We start from the raw sequence: 16995 nt of genomic DNA, 5'->3' as shown, positions 1-16995 counted from the left end.
AGTAGCATTTTTGAGTTTAAACCAACAGATGGCACAACAATCTAACCTTCAGGTCCTACCTGGTATCACTTCACTTCACTACGTGGTTTCCATCAGGTCAGCTGATCAGAGTTTTTCTTTTTCTAACAAACAAAGCCATAAACTGCTGTTTCTAAAATGATCAAATGAGTTTGGATGAGTCTATCCTCATAGATCTCCACGTTGACCTTTACAGCAGAAATAAACATTATTACAGCCTGGTACAAAGACTAGTGTCGGATAATTTCTGTGTTCAAGACAATTGAACAGCTGGATTATCCAGGAGTTAGCTGAGGTTAATTACTTGAGGTTATTTTTAAATGCTTCATTTGATAATGTATGATGTGTATAGTAATATAATAATAATTAAATATACTGGATTAAATAACAATCCTGTACATTTAATGGATTTCTAATAAAATATAAGAAGCTTATAATCCTTTATATAAAAAAAAAACCTTCTGTAACATCTGAACAGACGTATTATTTGATACTTGCCACACAAGCAAATCTGGGATATGTGTGATTAATGTAGCTCATTCTTAAAACAATAATATGTTGCATGTCCTGAGCGCGACATTAAACCACAGCCAAGAACATGTGAAGCTTGGAGTCCAGCGGGTTCATGTTAGAGCACAGACAGAGCTGTTACATTGAGCTTGATCTTCTTGTCACCTCCCTTCTAGGGAAAGACTCCAAATTCACCCTCCGGTTCCACAGCGGAACTGCTCACCAAACACACGCATTTACAAAACATCTATAAGAGGAAAAGAGCTCCTCTCTCCTCCTCTCCCTTTCTCTATTCTCGCCCCATCAGCGCTGCTGACACCACGGATCTGTCACTCGGTGGTACCCCCCAATTCATCCGAGGTTCAACTGGGACACGCGTCTTCTCAAAGCGGCTGACGCACTCGGAACCAAAATGGCAGCCTCATGCCCTGAAATGGTCGCCTTGCCGCACCGTTGCTAAATCTTGAGAACGCTTGGCTTGAAAGTGGAATCTCTATGAGGCGAAGGGGCTTGCCTTGTGTGTGTGTGTGTGTGTGTACGCGTGCACGTTTTATCCTAAAAGGCCAATGTGCTTTGGGAGAGCATCAGGAGAAGGGAATGCATGTTCACTAGAGTGACAAGAACGAGTGGGTGGAGGCGATCTGAGACGTCCGGAGATGAGACAAGGCCTCCACAAAATCCAGATTCCACCCTCACATGTGCGCGCAGACACACACACAGACATACGTTTGGCACATACAGGCGCAGCCCAATGAATAATTAACCCATACGAAGAGTCTCTTCTGCAGGGCTTTCAGTTTCTTAACTTCAGCATTGAAAGGGGGTTGGATGGGAGGGAGGGGAGGGAGGGAGAGAGGGAGAGAGGGGGGGCGAGGCGAGGCAGAAAAGCTTGTTTAAGCGCAAGAGCAGGGAGGCAGGGGGGAGGGAACGGGGAGAGGAGAAGGGGGTTCTCTATAATGAAATTTGAAATTTGCAGAACATCAAAGGCTTCTGTAGCCAAGCCGCAGAGAGGAGGAGTGCATCTCTTCCTCTCCCTCTGTCTCCCCCATCTCTCTTTCCCCTTCTCTCCTTCTCTCTATCCCTCCCTCTCTGCTAAAACGTGTCTCCCTAGAGCTGGGTGAGTGGAGGGTGAGAGAGAGAGAGAGAGAAGGGATGGGAAGAGTTGATTAGGAGGAGAGTGGGGGCGGGGGTGGCTTAGAGATGAGTTAGGGGTTTGGAGAGAAAAATGGATGAACAGGGGGCTCTATATATACATATATATGTGTGTGTGCGTGTGCGTGCGCGTATGAACAATAGGTTTTATCAAGCCAGCTCAAATGTCGCATGTGCACACGCACGCATGTGCGCAGGGCCTCGGAGGGGTGAGTGTGCCCTCTGATAAAGCATCCTAACTTAATGAGCTTGAAAGCGGGATGAAGAGGGAGGGTGCACAGGGGTTCGGATGATGGGTTGGGGAAAAAAAGAGGATGGTGGGCTGAAGGGGGGGATCATTTGAGGCTACAAGTCCTGAGGAGAAGCCCAAGGGTTGTTAGAACGGGGTACACATCAGCAGGTTTTGAGCCTCCAGTCGCACAGGCTGATATTTCTTCATTCTGGATCGTCTTCAAAAGTCGACTCCGTGCTTTAAATGGAACGGTGTAAAGAACTTAGATGTAAAAAAAAAAAACATGTCACTCATAGGCGTGAAACATTATCTGTTTAGATGAACTTAATAAAAAATTATTTATTGTTCAGAAATAACTTTTTTTTTTTTTTTTCCCCCGTTACTCGTCAGAAGGGAAATGCCCGTACGCCAGGGATTGCATCGCAGCCACGACGTTAAAAGGCTTTTCACAAGAACGAAGGACTGATCTTCTGCACGTTTGGTCTTCAGATACTTGTTGTCTGCTCCGGAAAGAAAGAAAAAAGAAAAAAACGCCTCGCTCCAAGACTGAAAGTGCATGCATCGTCTCTCCCTCTCAAAATGTAGGAGTGTTGGCTTCCGCGCTCACAAAATGTAGGAGCGCTTGCTGAAGATTAGAGCCCAGCTAAAATGGATGCCTGACCCGTGCTGAGGGAGAGAAAGAGAGAGGAACAGGGCACGGAAAAAAAATAAAAAATAAGCTTCCCATCCTCCGCGTGCATTGTTTTGGCGTGCATACAGAGGTGGTGTACATGAGTGTTTTTCCCGTGTTATTTTACAGAACCTCACATGCGCAAGAAGCCTAATGTACAGCTCTTTCATCACTGTTTTTTTTGTTTTTCTTTTTCACCGCCACACTATGGCCGTGTTTCCATCCCCTCTGCCTCCGTGTGCTCTTTTCTTCCCTTACTTCACTCCATCCCTTCAGCATCTCCACATCTATCTGTCTCTTTTTTTTTCTCTCTCTCTCTCCTCCGTCGCCTTTTCCATCACTCCCACTCTGCCACTCTCCCCGAGGTCATGGAGGGCAAGCGCGGTGCCGCGGACTAGTCGATAAGTATCATGTCAGGCTGTTTCATGTGTTTTCAGTCAGAGCCACAGTCTATCTGTTAGCGGCGTTTCACCAAAGAGCAGCATTGCTCGGCGTGTATTTACATTTTTTTTTTATATATATATATATAAAGATGTTGAAGGGCTTTTTCTGCTCCAGAGTTCAGGTGTGCAGCTGCAGTCAGCGCTGCATTTGTTTTAAATCCGGGCCAAAGAGATTTACAGTGGGTTGAACTGTTTATATATATATTTGTGTTCGTGCTCTCAGTTGCAGAAAATATCCCAGCGCATCTCGGATGTGATCCCTCTTACGTATTACTACTTATTACGTATACTTCTGCCCATTTTTGGTGCTTTTTTATTTTCCTACAAAATGACTAATCATCAGTAATAACACTTTTGTTCTTCTATTCAAGCAAAATTTGAATATAGGGCATTATAATATTAGTAGTGGACCCATGTGCTCTCAGTGGTCTCGGTACTTCTTTCTCCGCTGCTGAACTGTTTGTGTATAATCATTGAAATTCTGGAAATCGCGAACGCCGCTCCTAATTTTGCAAATGCCAATGATGCGAGCATCAGATCATGTCTGAGGTGACATCTCGGAGAACAATGGGCCGGAGAGAGGAGGTAAAGGCCAATAACCGCGTCCCGGTGTCAGCACTGGAATCAAGGATGATTACATAAATCACGGAATCGAGGTCATATCTTCAAATGTCTTCACCATGAGTCATCGGGTGTCACAAACTCTATGTCAGCGCGCGCGTCTCTTCCCCACCGCCCTGCAGCCATAGGCCTTACGAGGGAAGACGACACAGAGAGAGACAAGACAGTGAGGGTAGGGAGAGGAGAAGGGGGATGGTGGTGGTGGTGATGGGGGGGGGGGGAGTACATTTTCCTCCTCCTCCTCCTCCTCCTCCAATTCTTCCTCCTCCACCTCAGCCCTCTCTCGGGGTGTCACGTCCTATTTGTGTCCCGGGGCTGCCTCTGTGGCGATGGTGATGGCGCAAGGGGCTCTCTCGCTTGGCTGGCAAGCGGGGAGGACTTGGTTGCACGAAGCGAGCGGTGGTCTGCACTCACATGGGAGAGAGAGAGAGAGGGAGAGAAAGAGAGGGAGGGAGGGAGAGAGCAAGAGAATCAGCAGTGGAGGAAGATGGAGAGAGAGTCAGAAAGGAGGAGGACAGAGAGAGATATGCACCCATTCAGCCATGTCTTTGACATGGGAGTCTTTCCGACAGGCGTGAAGAAAGGAAGGGCTGACTGGGCTGAGTGAGCTCAGCTCTGGACACACGCGCGCGCACACACACAACACGCACACACAAACACAAACACATTTTTGTCGCTTAGGAGCACAATGCTTTGACTTGCACTCGCCACCTTTAGATATAACCCAACATTACCCGTAATCAGTCCATGTCTAACCCAACCGTAATAATAACTTTTACGACAAATAATGTCTAATGGAGAGCTGTTATTTTCTGCGTAATTCCACATATTGTTGTGTTTCTGTCTCCGCCGATTGAGTGATGCACACACGCATGCAGTGAACTATTCTTAACGCGTCCATCACGCTCACACACTACGAACAAGTGTACAGATGCGCTCTCTGCTCAGCCGTCATTTCTACACCAGCAGCAGCAGCAGCGGCATCAAAATACTAAACTTGAGGACGTCTGATTTACTTTTTGCTCTCTAGAATTAACCACCCCCAATTTTTGCCATCTTTTTACCCTCGCCGTTCTTCCCTCCATTCGCTTTCCTGCCTCTGCAGTGAGAGAGAGAGAGAGAGCGAGAAAGCAAAGCCACATAAGGTTATACACAGTGGCATGACGCCATGCATCCTGATTTATAGATCTAAAATGGCCGCCGTGTTGTGACTGCTGTAGAGGGCTGGATGTAGAGCGAAGGGAGTGGTGCGGGGGGTGGGGGGGTGGGGGGGTTGCCAGGGTGGAGGTGTTCGGTATGGCAGACCCTTTCCTTGCGTCCTTTGCCCCGGAGAGTTTTCTACTACTGTGGCTTGGCGGTGATGCCTGATTAATTAGGCCATGATGTACAAAAAGCTCCACGCTTGTGCCCGGCTGCCTCACCACAGTGATGCTGGACGCAGGCGGGAAATATTGGCTCTTCCATGTCAGACTGCTCACGGTTGTGCATGTGAATGGTGCTTGTGAGGCTCGTGGTCAGGGTCGAGGGCTGCGTTGTGTGCCGCTTGGTTCGCGGACGCCGGGTTCGTCCTACGGGGAGATTAGAGCCCTCGTATCGGAGCGGCAGCCTACTGAGGACTTAGAGGTCAGCTGCTGCCTCAGCCTCTCTGTGGGGCGCGGAGCTTTGATTTACTGATTCCACTGCATCACCTAAAGCGCGCAGGCACGCTCAGGTGGTGCCACACTGCCTCCGTGTGGACAGAATGACACGCTACACCCCTGCCCTTCACTGTTGTTCGCTTTTATAAATGTGTGGGGACTGTTCTTGCACATGCAGTTCCATATAAGCGAACACTATCAAGTGGAATTTGTTGAAAAAAAACACAGGCTTCTTAAGTTTCGGATTCAGGAGGAGGGTCTCTGTGAATCAGGCTTGTTCCGGTGCATCCAAAAGATACTTGATCAGTTTGGGATCTAGCGAATGTGGAGGCCAGGACAACACCTTGTCCTGTTCTTCGTGTTTTTTTTTAGTTGCTCCTAAAGCGTGTTTGTGTGTGTGTGTGTGTATGTGTCAGGCGGGTGTGTGTGGTCTGGTCCAGGTGGGTGGTACACGTCTTAAGTTTCCCAGCAGAATATTGAATTGTCACAAGATGGTTGATGTTATTTACTTCTCCTGTCAGCGGTCATAATGTTCTGGTTGATTGTTTTGCAATTGAGTTTAAGGTCCAGTTATTCCACTGCACTCCCCCGACAGACAGGTTCCTTATGACCTTTTAAGAAATTAGGTTATCTCATGCTCCCCACGAATGCCAGGTCTGAAAGTTTCCCGGCAGAACACTGAAATGTCACAGGACGGTCAACGTCATTTACTTCTCCTCTCGGTGGTTTTAATGTTATGGCTGATCGGAGTGTGTATATATATCAACTAATATTTCTTTGTAGTGCAAATTGAATTTTGTGAGATTTAATTGACTGTTGATGCTCTTCTCACATAAGCTCCCTTGCACATTTAGGTACCTCGGTATTATCTTGCATACACAGTGTATAGTGCGCTGGTTTAATGTTTAAATTCTGAGGAAGACACACTTGCACTGAAGCTTTGGGTTATGAAATAAAGGCTGCGTTACATAATGATCAAAGCCATTCTGCCTCTTTGAAAGTTTGCATTCTTGCTGTCTGCCTTACAGTGATGTCCAAACTCTTGGGCTCAGTCACTGCAAAAGCAGCATCACCTATCTAGCGTGCATATCGATTCTTTTTTTCTTTTTCTTTTTTATCTAGGTGAAAACCTTTTCACAGGCCAGCCTCTTAACTGTATCTGCCATGTCACCGATGCTGAAATTGAGAGCTAAAAGCTGCACAAAAAAAAAATGCAAAGTTCATCAGTAAAGCAACACCCTTTCATACTTAAGATCAAGGCCTTTTTTTAAAAATGAAATATTTATAGCTGCAGCATTAAAGTGAATCCTCCACGGTATACGTGTCCGCTCGCAGGCCTTCAATGACTAGCGCGTTAGAAGGAAAATGTAAGCGGTGTCTTTAACCATATTCTCCACAATTGAGAACGTCTGATCCTGCACAGGAACCTTTAATGGGACATTTCGATACTTGTTCCAGCTTTGAAAACGCGTCAATCGTCGAATCCGAGAATTCAAACGGGCTGCGCGTTCCATAAAGAAGCAAGCGAGGCAATTTTTAAGTTTCACCAATTTAAGAAAAACTAAGTTTAATTTTCTCATATGCTTCTCAAAAAAAAAAAAACATATCCACGACAGCACCATGCTGAGAGACGGAACGTATGCAGGAGCTGATAAGAACAAGTTTAGCCTGGATTTAAAACATTCAGCTCCTGTTTCCTGGCGCTTGCTGAACCCAATTGACGCCCCCACAAAGCAGAGCTCCCCAGTGCTGCAAACTGCTCAGAGGTGTAGAGAGCTACATGCAAGGTACTTGTTGCCCACAGACAGTCCCAGCGCACCTCAGACTTGTTGTTTTGTCAGCTCTCAGGAGCACTGATCTAGAGAGGACTGAGCGCTTGTATTATTAGACAGAGAAATCCACTCAGCACAGCAGGTACACCTTTGATATATCTGTCAGAGGTGTTTAGTGTGTGTGTGTGTGTGTGTGTGTGCGCATGTGAACGAGCGCACTGTTTTTAGAGCGTTTGAAGGCTCCTCTCAAGGTGTTTAGAGAGGGGTAAGTGTGAAAGTGTCTTAAGGAGTTCTCAAAGAGAGCGGATACTCTTTGATGCTTTGTCCCACAGAGCGAGCCACAGAGGCATGCTGCAGTACAAAAAGACAGAGAGGAAAAAAAGGAGACGTTCCTTTCTTCTGTCACTCAATCACCCTGCTTTCCAGCAGAGGAGCAGAAACTCTTTACTGTATTAGCGAGAGGTATTCGAAGTTCACATCCACTACACGGCGGAGTAAAACAAGCCGTTTAAGGGCTGCGTTCGTCTTCAGGAAGTTACGGCAGTCTGCGGAAGTGGCGCCGAGTTGGATTATTTTCCTCACAGTTTGTTCTGTTCTTACGCCTTTTTTGCATCGCCGCTGTCGACTGGTGGCTCTGCATCGTTACAGAAACTAAGACCCGCAAATCGTGGTTATTTTAAATGTCCGCAGGTAAAAAAAAAACAAAAAAAACAGAGCGTTCTGCGGCGAAGATGCATAAACACTCATTTATGCTCACAGAGGATCAGCTGCATAACCTAGCCTGAATCATACGCCTCTCGACACAGGAACAGCTTCTCCCCACAGGCCATAACTTTGATAAACAGTCAGACGGGGACAATCATTAACAGAAAATCACGTCCTCCTGTAGCAGACTGTCCATTCATTAACTCATGATTGCAGTTTAATTGCGCTGACCTGGATTTCACCTTATTCCAAATTAACGATTTAATGCTTTTCCCTGTAAATACTGCCATATATGGACAGATCAGGCAGATATTACGGCTTGATATCGTGTAGGCCTCCCTTGTGACTCCACAACAGTTCTGACTCATCGGAGAATGGATGTGGGCCTTCTGAGGGCGTCCTGCGGTGTTTGTCAACAGAATGTTTTGGTCCTGTGGGTTGAGGGGAGGGGCCTCTGTGGATCAGGCTTTTTCCAGTGCATCCAGCAGATACCTGATCAGTTTGCAATCTAGTGAATTTGGAGACCAGGTCAACACCTTGTGCATTTTTTTTCTCCACGTTTTGTGTGCACTTGTGTCTGTATTGTGTCATTGCTATGGGGTAGGGGAGTCTCGTCTGGTCTATGTGGGTGGTACATATCTAATATTTACATATCCTGATTGGTTTTAATGTTGTGGCTGATCGATGTATGTCCTGTTTACCATAAATACAGTATGTTAATTATTATTCATCTTGCTCACATTTACACCTTAACTTTATCTTGTATGTAACATTCCTGTCCACGTGTTCTTTTTTTAAAAAATTATTTTCCTCCTCATTATACAGTATCAACATCTGATTCTGATTCTTAGACTTTTAATTACAGTGGATCCTGTTTGTGTTTGGTCCGTAGGAGCTGGAGAAGAAGGGCTATGGTCCCATCACAACTGAGATTCTGGAAGGGCAGCATTTTTACTACGCCGAGGACTATCACCAGCAGTACCTCAAGAAGGTACCTAACGGGTATTGTGGGCTCAAAGGCACCGGGGTCTCTTGCCCCATGGGAGCTGGGAAGGATGAGCTGTAAGGGGGTATGTGGTGAGAAAAGCAATAATCAGTTGATGGTTAAATATCTTCTATAAGCACTTAAAGTCACCGTCGACTGTTTTTCTTATTGCATTTTTTAATTACTGGAGTTAAATACATGCATTTATCTGTAATTTTGTACTCACATAATGGTCATATTAACTATAAATTCAGAGTGAAGGATGATATTTTCAGCACAATTCTGTAGTGCAAACAAAAAAAAAAGAAAGCAAAACAACTCCTAGTCACAGTCAAAAATGTAACTGGAAAAAAAAACGTTTAAAAAACAGTTGGTGCAGCACTTCGCAGTAACGGTTTGTTTCCATTGGATGGCGACATTTCTCAAAGAACGCAAATTCAACCACATGAGATTTTTAAGTTGAAGTCAAATATCAAAGGATTGCTTGAAGGTAAAAACATGGTTGTTTTTGTGAACCTGAATTGTTTTCATATCTGGTACTCGTTTTATGTCTTCTTAAAACCAAAACACTGTGACTGAGCTCGGGCTCTTTTTATATCCCTTACAGATTGTAATCTGTAACATAATGGTAGTATTCGTATTAGAATGGAAATACAATATATAATATATAACTTTACCAGCATGATTTTACTGAAATGTTTTTTTTGGATTTTTACTGTGAATTATAAATACAAATTATAAAGACAAATTGAACCCATGTCTCATTTTGGGAATAATAAAATCTATTTTCTGTCCTCTTTTGTTTATCTAGTGTGCTTGTGTGTAGGAGTAAGCCCATGTGTCCCCATGAAGTCATATATACATATTAAATAAAAGCCACCGCATGGATTATTTTCCCCCATGTGAGAAGGGGCATGCCACAGACGGACAAAGGGATGTGACTCACTGAGTCGCACAGACCCACTTTCAAAGACCACTCATTCTGGATCACAGAATGACACACTTGAGGCACTCATGTATGCAATATGATACACACTTTGCTTAAACCCTCACTCCGCTCCCTGCAAACCCGTAATTAGGCATAAAAGTCCTATTATACATCATATAATTACACGCAGAGGAGAATTTAGCAATTACGGAAGCGTTGCGTGCGCGTACTTATATAATTAAACATATCGACCTAAAAGTCTATTTAAAAATGAAAATCACACTCATGGTTACACTCTAAAATACAGAGATGATATCTAGAAAAAGCTTTTTTGGTCGACCGCAGTAGTGTGATTCACCCCGCTCTTGTTTTCCCCCTCCTTCTCTTCTATCTTTCTTTCTCTGTCTGTGTGTGTATGTGTCACATCCTGACACCTGTGTGTAGGTGTGGACCAGGGCACAGGTGCAGGTGCAACCTCTCAGGGCCTATTTTAGTATTGGGACAGATATTTTTGCATGTGTCTGCATGCAGCAGCCGTGTGTATGTGTGTGTGTCGAGGCATGTGAAGCTGTGGCTTGCTTGATCGAACCGCGCTGAGAGGTATGTGGTCGGGCCAGCTAGCTAGTTTTCCAGTGCCTGCCTGCGTTTTTGCATTCTGTTTTGTTCTCTCAAGTGTGCGGAGAGGAGATAACCTTTTAATAAAGTGATCTTCACTTCCTCGGTGGTGAAGAGAGGATGGCGTGGAGGCTTTAATCGCGCGGTGGAATCAGTTTTTTCCGCCATCTGCGACGGTGTCTGACTCGAAACAAGAGGTGCCTCAGTGCAGTGGTGATTCTGTTTATTTCTGCCACATAACAGGGAGGTCGTTATCACAAGGGTATGAGTTGATAATATATAGGGAGAGATTTTTCTATGGAAAATTACCGAGCCCCACACGTGAAAGCGAGTGACATTTAGAAGTGGCTGCATGACTAAGTGTGCGTGCATGTGTTTTCTGTGTATTCCTTTGTAATAGATTAAAATGGGGACATGGAAATGCATGGTACTCTCATATACGCATCCATACACAAACACAGTGAGACAGGGCAGGACAGGAACCAGGCTGTGTGTGCCCTTCAGACAGAGCCTATTGTCTGCAGATGGGCCTTTAATGGCCTCACAGCTGGCCACAAAGAGCATACCGCTCCAGCTAAGCCTCTCGCTGGCCTATACTGAAAGAGGAGGCAGCTCACACGAGCACCGCCGTGGACATTCGCTGGAAATCTTTCATCATCCTTTCCCTTTTTTAGTTTTTGGTGTCTTTTTCCTACCTCTAAACTAATGAAGACGAATCGTCACCCGATCGCCTGATATTCGAGAATGTGTTGGAACAGTGGGCTGAAACTACGTGTTTATCAGTGGCACCCTGCACCCTTACCCACACGTTGCACGCACACACACACACACACGTTCACATAAACACACGTCCCAACCACCTCCACCTCTAGCTCCGTCCTGTACCGCCGCCTAATGCAAAAGGCAGCGCCCACGCAAAACAGAACAACACACCAAAAAGACATCTTGCAGAAACGTGCACCCACACAAATTTCTTGCACTCTGATACGCTCTCTATTGTGTCCTCCTTTCACAGCTTTTCATTTATCTTCCCCTTGACAGCTTCAATAGATCTTGCCATATTTATATACAGTACTCTGTATGTATACATCACCGGAGAGGAACTTTGTTTCGTACAATTTCCTCCTTACATGCTATGCTGCGATATAATTTGTTGTTTCAGACACCATCGTGGCATTGTTTGGTGAGCATTATAAATAGAACAATAGCACCGAGTGGTGTATTCTGGTGCTATCTCACCAGCTGGAGAATTGTTGTGCCTTCTTGTCCTGCTCCTCACATAATTACTTTTCGAGATTGTAGAGCTGGTAGGCACACATTGGGTGTGTGTGTGTGTGTGGGTGTGTGCATCTTCCTCTGCATGTGTGGCAGAAGAGGAGAAAACAGAGCTTTGCTTTTCTTTATAGCCCATACATTTCACTCGTGATGATATGAGAGGTTGTGTGCAGGGTTTTCGCAGATGCCAGATGTGTATGCGTGCCCTCCCTTGGTCTCCCCTTCCCCTCCCTCTGGTTCCTGCATGGGCTCAGGGTCTCAATCAGAGCATCAGGGCTCCAGGAACCAGAGCACAGCAGCCTCTCTGTGCTGCCCAGAGAAGCGCAGCCTTGTCTGGGTCGGTGCATCTGCGGCCTGGGGGCGAGCCGGGGGAAGAGGGCAAACCCTGGTGCCCCTGCTCGCCGCCTTCGCTCGAGGTCCGCTCTGACGGCGCAGCCTGGCCCTTTGGCTTCTGGGGGAGGAACAGGAGCATATTCACCAGTATTTCAGCTCGCGGCCACTCGTGCACAGGTTGACACAGTTTTGAAACTTTTGGGAGAGACCGATTCCCAAACAGGTTAGCTTGGTGTGGCGGTGCTCTCATCGCAGGATAAAGCAACAGAGGCAAGCTCACGCACGCCGTGCTCTGCGTGTCATTTCAAATCTGTGACATTTCTATTATAGGTTGTTATACTTATTTATTTCGCACCTGCCAAACTCGGGGGCTGCGCCGACCACTTTTAGGCAACATCTGCCTCACTTCAGCTGGTATTGTGCCTTAGTTTTTATATTTATGTCAGACGTTTATAGTTTTAGTGTCACTAAGTAAGACCCTGGGTCTTACAGTAACCCAGTTTCAGTCCTCTGTATGTGCTGGCAGAACTGACAACAAGGCAAACTTGGTGTGAAATGGTGTATATTCCTTCCCAAAGAGAAAATTGTCGCAACTCCTCTTTTCCTCTGGGAATAACATTGGGTTAAGATGGAGTGAGCAGGGCAGCACGTGCTGCAGGGCCCTGTTGGCTGCTAACTGGCCCACAGGCTTTCTGGCTGACGGCCCACTCTGTGACACTCTGCACCTGGGAGCCTGTGTGTTGTCAGCCATGCTAGCTAGCTCGAACTACCACCACATGACACACAGGAAACACAGAAATAACTGCTGAGTGTCTTCAGCGCAGTTACCACGTCCTGGGGGCGTGCTGCTGACAGAAAGTGGTTGAGGAGAGGGGTTAAAGGAAAGTCTCAAGGCAGAGGAATACTGTCTGGGATCAGGCTAGGCGATAGCTATGCAGAGTAAGAATAGAAAACTGGAAAGGAAAGTGAAACGCAGAGATGCGCTTGCACCTGTGCAGCCTTGTGTCAGAGGAAGATTCCAACGGCTTTTTTTTTTTTTTTTTAAGCACACAATGTTCAATATACATATGGTGCATATCCTGTTTATCGTGTCATTTTTATAATCAAGCCACTTCAAAGAACGTTGCTCAACAATCAAAGATTTTGACATTTGACAGCTGAGGCTCTGATGTAACAGTCGAATTTCCAAACACATTTCTGTCTCTCACATGTTCACTTTCTGGCATTATCTGCTCCGTCCATCTACAGCTTGAGTCATCTCAGCCTCACCTCGCACAGCTGCGCGAGTGGAGCAAAGTTGTGAACGTTGCCAACGAGCCCTCGATTAGAGCTCGGCGCAGGAAAGTGTTGTGCAACATTCGGGCTTTCAGGTGATGATGTGCTCGCGTCTCACCCATTCTGAGGAAGGAGGACAGAACAAGGACACGCTTGCGGTGTTTGCATTGCAACATGCGCAAACTGCATCTCCTTTGTGCCCCGCAGCTAATTTCTGCCAACGGTGCAGATTGAATCTCGCGTCGAGCCCTTCTGATAAAAGCCAGCACACAAGATGGAGGCGCGATATTGTATGTTTCTGAGTGGATTTCTGTCAGTGTGTGAGAGCGAGGGAGAAAAAAAAATAAATAAAAAAATAAGTGTGAAGGAAATGAGTTGATGGAGGGAGAGAAAAAGAAAAGGGAGGAGAGATGGTACACCAGGAGGAAGCTGGGTCTGATGCCGCTCCATGCAGCTGCTCCCAGACACCCACACTCTTCCTGTTGGAGTGTGCGTGTGTGTGTGTGTTCGCTTTGTGTGCACACATTTAGTCTTACTTCCACACGAGACAACCTGTGCTGTTCCAGCTTAGATGCTCCTCAGGTCAGATGAGCTAATATTAGTTGTAATTATTGATAACGACTCGTATATCAACATTTGACGCCATATTATTAACAGTCATTCTAATTTTGTGAGGAGTTCATCCCCCACGCAAATCAAAATCTCACCCAGAAAAGAGCAGATCAGTCACCTGTGGTCTACGCAAATAGGCTCAAAAATGTTTTTTTTGAAAAAAAAAGTCAAATTGAAAACTTTTGACAACGTCGTGCATCCTACCGAGGACGCAGGTTTCTCCCGTCTGGCTGAGGCCTTCGGTGTCTTTTCAAAGAAACACTGGCCTCAAAAAACATCCGGTGGTGGAAACACTGGCCTGTCTCAGTGAATGGAAAGGTTTGAGGTGAGAATGTGGCCACATTGAGGTGTCAGCAGGGTGTGCAATTGTGTATGTGTGAATGTAGTCGAGTGGCGGTCTAAGTTTCCAATACAATGAAACGCAAGTAGCTTTTTTCGTCAACCACATTACTGTTGTAAGTAACTGATGGGTTGGATGCATCTTTGTTCACGCTGACCTCCAACATACACTTCCTCTACACAGCACACAATCATTTTCTCTTTTTTTGTTTCCTTTTTTTTTTTTTTTTTTTTTAGAATGAGTTCTCTTTAGTATCCGGTACAACATATTTGATTGATAACTATCTGGATTTTCTTCATGAGCTACTGGTTAATAACACAAAGCGTAATAAGAAGTATGTTGCAGATTCTTAATGTCATTATGTTTTGTACATGTAACTAAATAATATTAACCAATATGAAATTAAAATCTTTTTTTTTTCAATGGAAAAATATAAAATAGAAGGAAAAGTGAGGGGCCAAGATAAATAAAGAGCGCAACGATTAACCCTCAGTTAACGGGGCACCTGTCCAACCAGGTGATCAAAAGAAGCGCCCCTCAACTTGGAGGCTTTATAGTGAAGTCAAAAGGCCAGCCACCTAAAAGGAGTCGGATCTTTAACTCGACACGCAGACAGCAGTGCAGTGCAGCTGTTAGTATCCGGGTACTTGTCATCCGATCAATAGCTGCCCAGCAATTGAGATATTTAATTGGATTGGGAGAGTGTGATGATGGGATCCTCGTCCTTTGTGCTTTTTCCTTCGCATGCTGCTGACGCTGGGCACCAAGCAGAGCATAGCACATCTGCTTCACGCTCCGTAATGACGGGGAGAGGAGGGTGGGGGCAGCACGTGCCAGTTCCAACTGGCTATTACTCAAGGAAGTCAAGAGTTTGGGCAAATTATAGAAACAGAATTTGCACCGAAATTTTTATGTGGATTTAAGTTGCACAGTTTGTGGTCAGTTCCTGAAAGTAAGATCATTTTTTAAATCACTTGACGAATAAATAATTGTAATTTTTATGAAAGAATGCGCTACATCACTTCCTTCCAGCTATGAGAATGTGTGGTTTATTTTGCTGTTTGTGACATTTAACTGTATATTTGGGGTATCTTTGCTGTCTGTCACTCTCACAACATGTTTGAAGAAATCATCTTAGGTTTTATGACATGCCGAGTGGCATTTTTAACCATTTCCTGACATTTGTAGACAAAACAATCCAAGAAAAAGTCATACCTTAACAAATCAAGCACTTGTTGGTTAGTTACATCGCCATGTGCATATTTTTTATTATTTTCGTCTTTTTTTTTTTTTATATATATATGTATAACATCCAGGACTCTGCTGACCTTCTGTGCAGCCAATATGAGAGGTTCAATGACCCAGTACCAATAGAAGAGGTGTAAAATGAATGGGGTGACCAGTAAATGCAGAATCTGCCAGTGACATTTCTGCAAAACCCTTTAAAGACGAATATGTGCCTCCTTCCTCCTCGACCTCTTCATCGTCTCCTCTTCCTTTTCTGGCCTGCCTTTCTCTCGCCGGCTGTCTCCTCCGTCTGTGAAACGCTTCCCCCCACTCCTTCTCTTGGGGCTGTGTGAGATGAGTACAAGACAGGGGAGAGTGTGAGCTGTGGTGAGCCACAGACCAAAATAACTGGTACTTTTTTTTCTTTCTTTCTTTTTTTTTTTTTTATAAAAACACATGTGCATCCACCCACACATAAAGTCACACATGCGTGCACTGTCCCGCACATGCACAGAGGTCCCCATTGCTTGAGAATCCCTGGAGAGAGTTGTCTCTGGATACGTTCTGGCCGCGCGAGCAGTGACGTCCTGGACACCGAGTCAGACTGGATGCGTGTAAAAGCCACGAGGTGCTATGATATGAAGTTTTGCTAAGGGTTTGAAGCAGAAGGTGGCTTCTCGGTGACATGCATCTGCGAGAGAGAAAGTGACTCTGTGTCACTCTCTCCCTCGGTCTCTGTTGCCTTTTTCTCGTGACAGATCCTGCAGCCTCCCTGTCAAGCTGGCATAGTGGCATCATTCTAAAACTGGTATTAGGCATTTCCTGCTGCGTCCGTTGGCGGGTGTAAGGGTGTGTGTGTGTATGTGCGCGCGCGTGTGTGTGTGTGTGTCAGTGTGCGTGTGTGTGTCGGGGCGGAACGCACCTGGTCCGCGCAGCTGTGGGGATCCTAGCAGGGGGGAGACGGAGAGATAGAGGAAGGGGAGAAAGAGAGGCAGAGTAGGATGGGAGGAGACGAAAAGGAGGCCCTGTGTGCTGTACTGGGGACACGACAAGTTCAAATGGAAAGACGTGGGGAGAAATAAAGGGATTTTTTTTTTCTTTAATATGCCGGGGCTTACGGTGTAGTCACAGGCTTCAAACTTTCTGGAACGGCCCTTTAAGATGAGATATTCTGTTTATGAGAAGCGGTCTGTTAAAGTTTCTGCATCAAGCACGTGTGATGGCGACGGAAATCAGTGTGCTCTGTTTCTCCTCTCCGGTAAAGGTTTGACAATCATCTTAAAACAATCCACTTAGTCTAATACGTTGTTCCTGTGTATATTTAAGAATCCTATAAATAAGATCTTCCCAAATGTCATTATTTCTCTCTCGCGGGGAGGAAACAGAAGAGAGCAGAAAACGTCTCACCGTCTACATCCCAAAATGTTGAGAGTGTAAAACTTAATTATATTGGGGTTTAACCGGTTACGTCTCCTCCTTTTTATTCCCCGGCCCCAAACGCATGTCTGGAAATTGTGTCGGTCTCCACCAGAATGCAGTTCCTCTGGTCCTCTGCAGAGGGGGCAAGGAATCTGGGGGGAAAAAGTGAGGGTGACCATTGCTGGGAGCGGAGTTTTTTAAAGTGTGAGCAAATAGGCCGGTGATA

General features: G+C 45.5%; 1 protein-coding gene across 2 annotated transcripts in view; it reads left to right on the top strand.

Annotated features, from left to right (window-relative positions):
• si:ch1073-358c10.1 (peptide methionine sulfoxide reductase MsrA 1) overlaps window positions 1-9539 on the top strand; it is a 32686-nt gene extending 23147 nt beyond the window's left edge. Inside the window, exon 6 of one of the 2 annotated variants that reach the window (XM_047611794.1) lies at window positions 8653-9539. In XM_047611794.1, the coding sequence (XP_047467750.1) occupies window positions 8653-8826 (174 nt within the window). In that variant the 3' untranslated portion in view covers window positions 8827-9539. Of the gene's footprint in view, window positions 1-2302; window positions 2670-8652 lie in introns of those variants that run through there. The other variant, XM_047611796.1, reaches the window with a different exon arrangement.
• Window positions 9540-16995: the final 7456 nt, after the last annotated feature.

This window comes from Mugil cephalus, chromosome 17 (genome assembly GCF_022458985.1).
Source record: "Mugil cephalus isolate CIBA_MC_2020 chromosome 17, CIBA_Mcephalus_1.1, whole genome shotgun sequence".
In the NCBI taxonomy this organism is placed as follows: Eukaryota; Metazoa; Chordata; class Actinopteri; order Mugiliformes; family Mugilidae; genus Mugil; species Mugil cephalus.
Note: the sequence above shows the minus strand (reverse complement) of the source record. Positions and strands in the feature narration are given on the sequence as shown.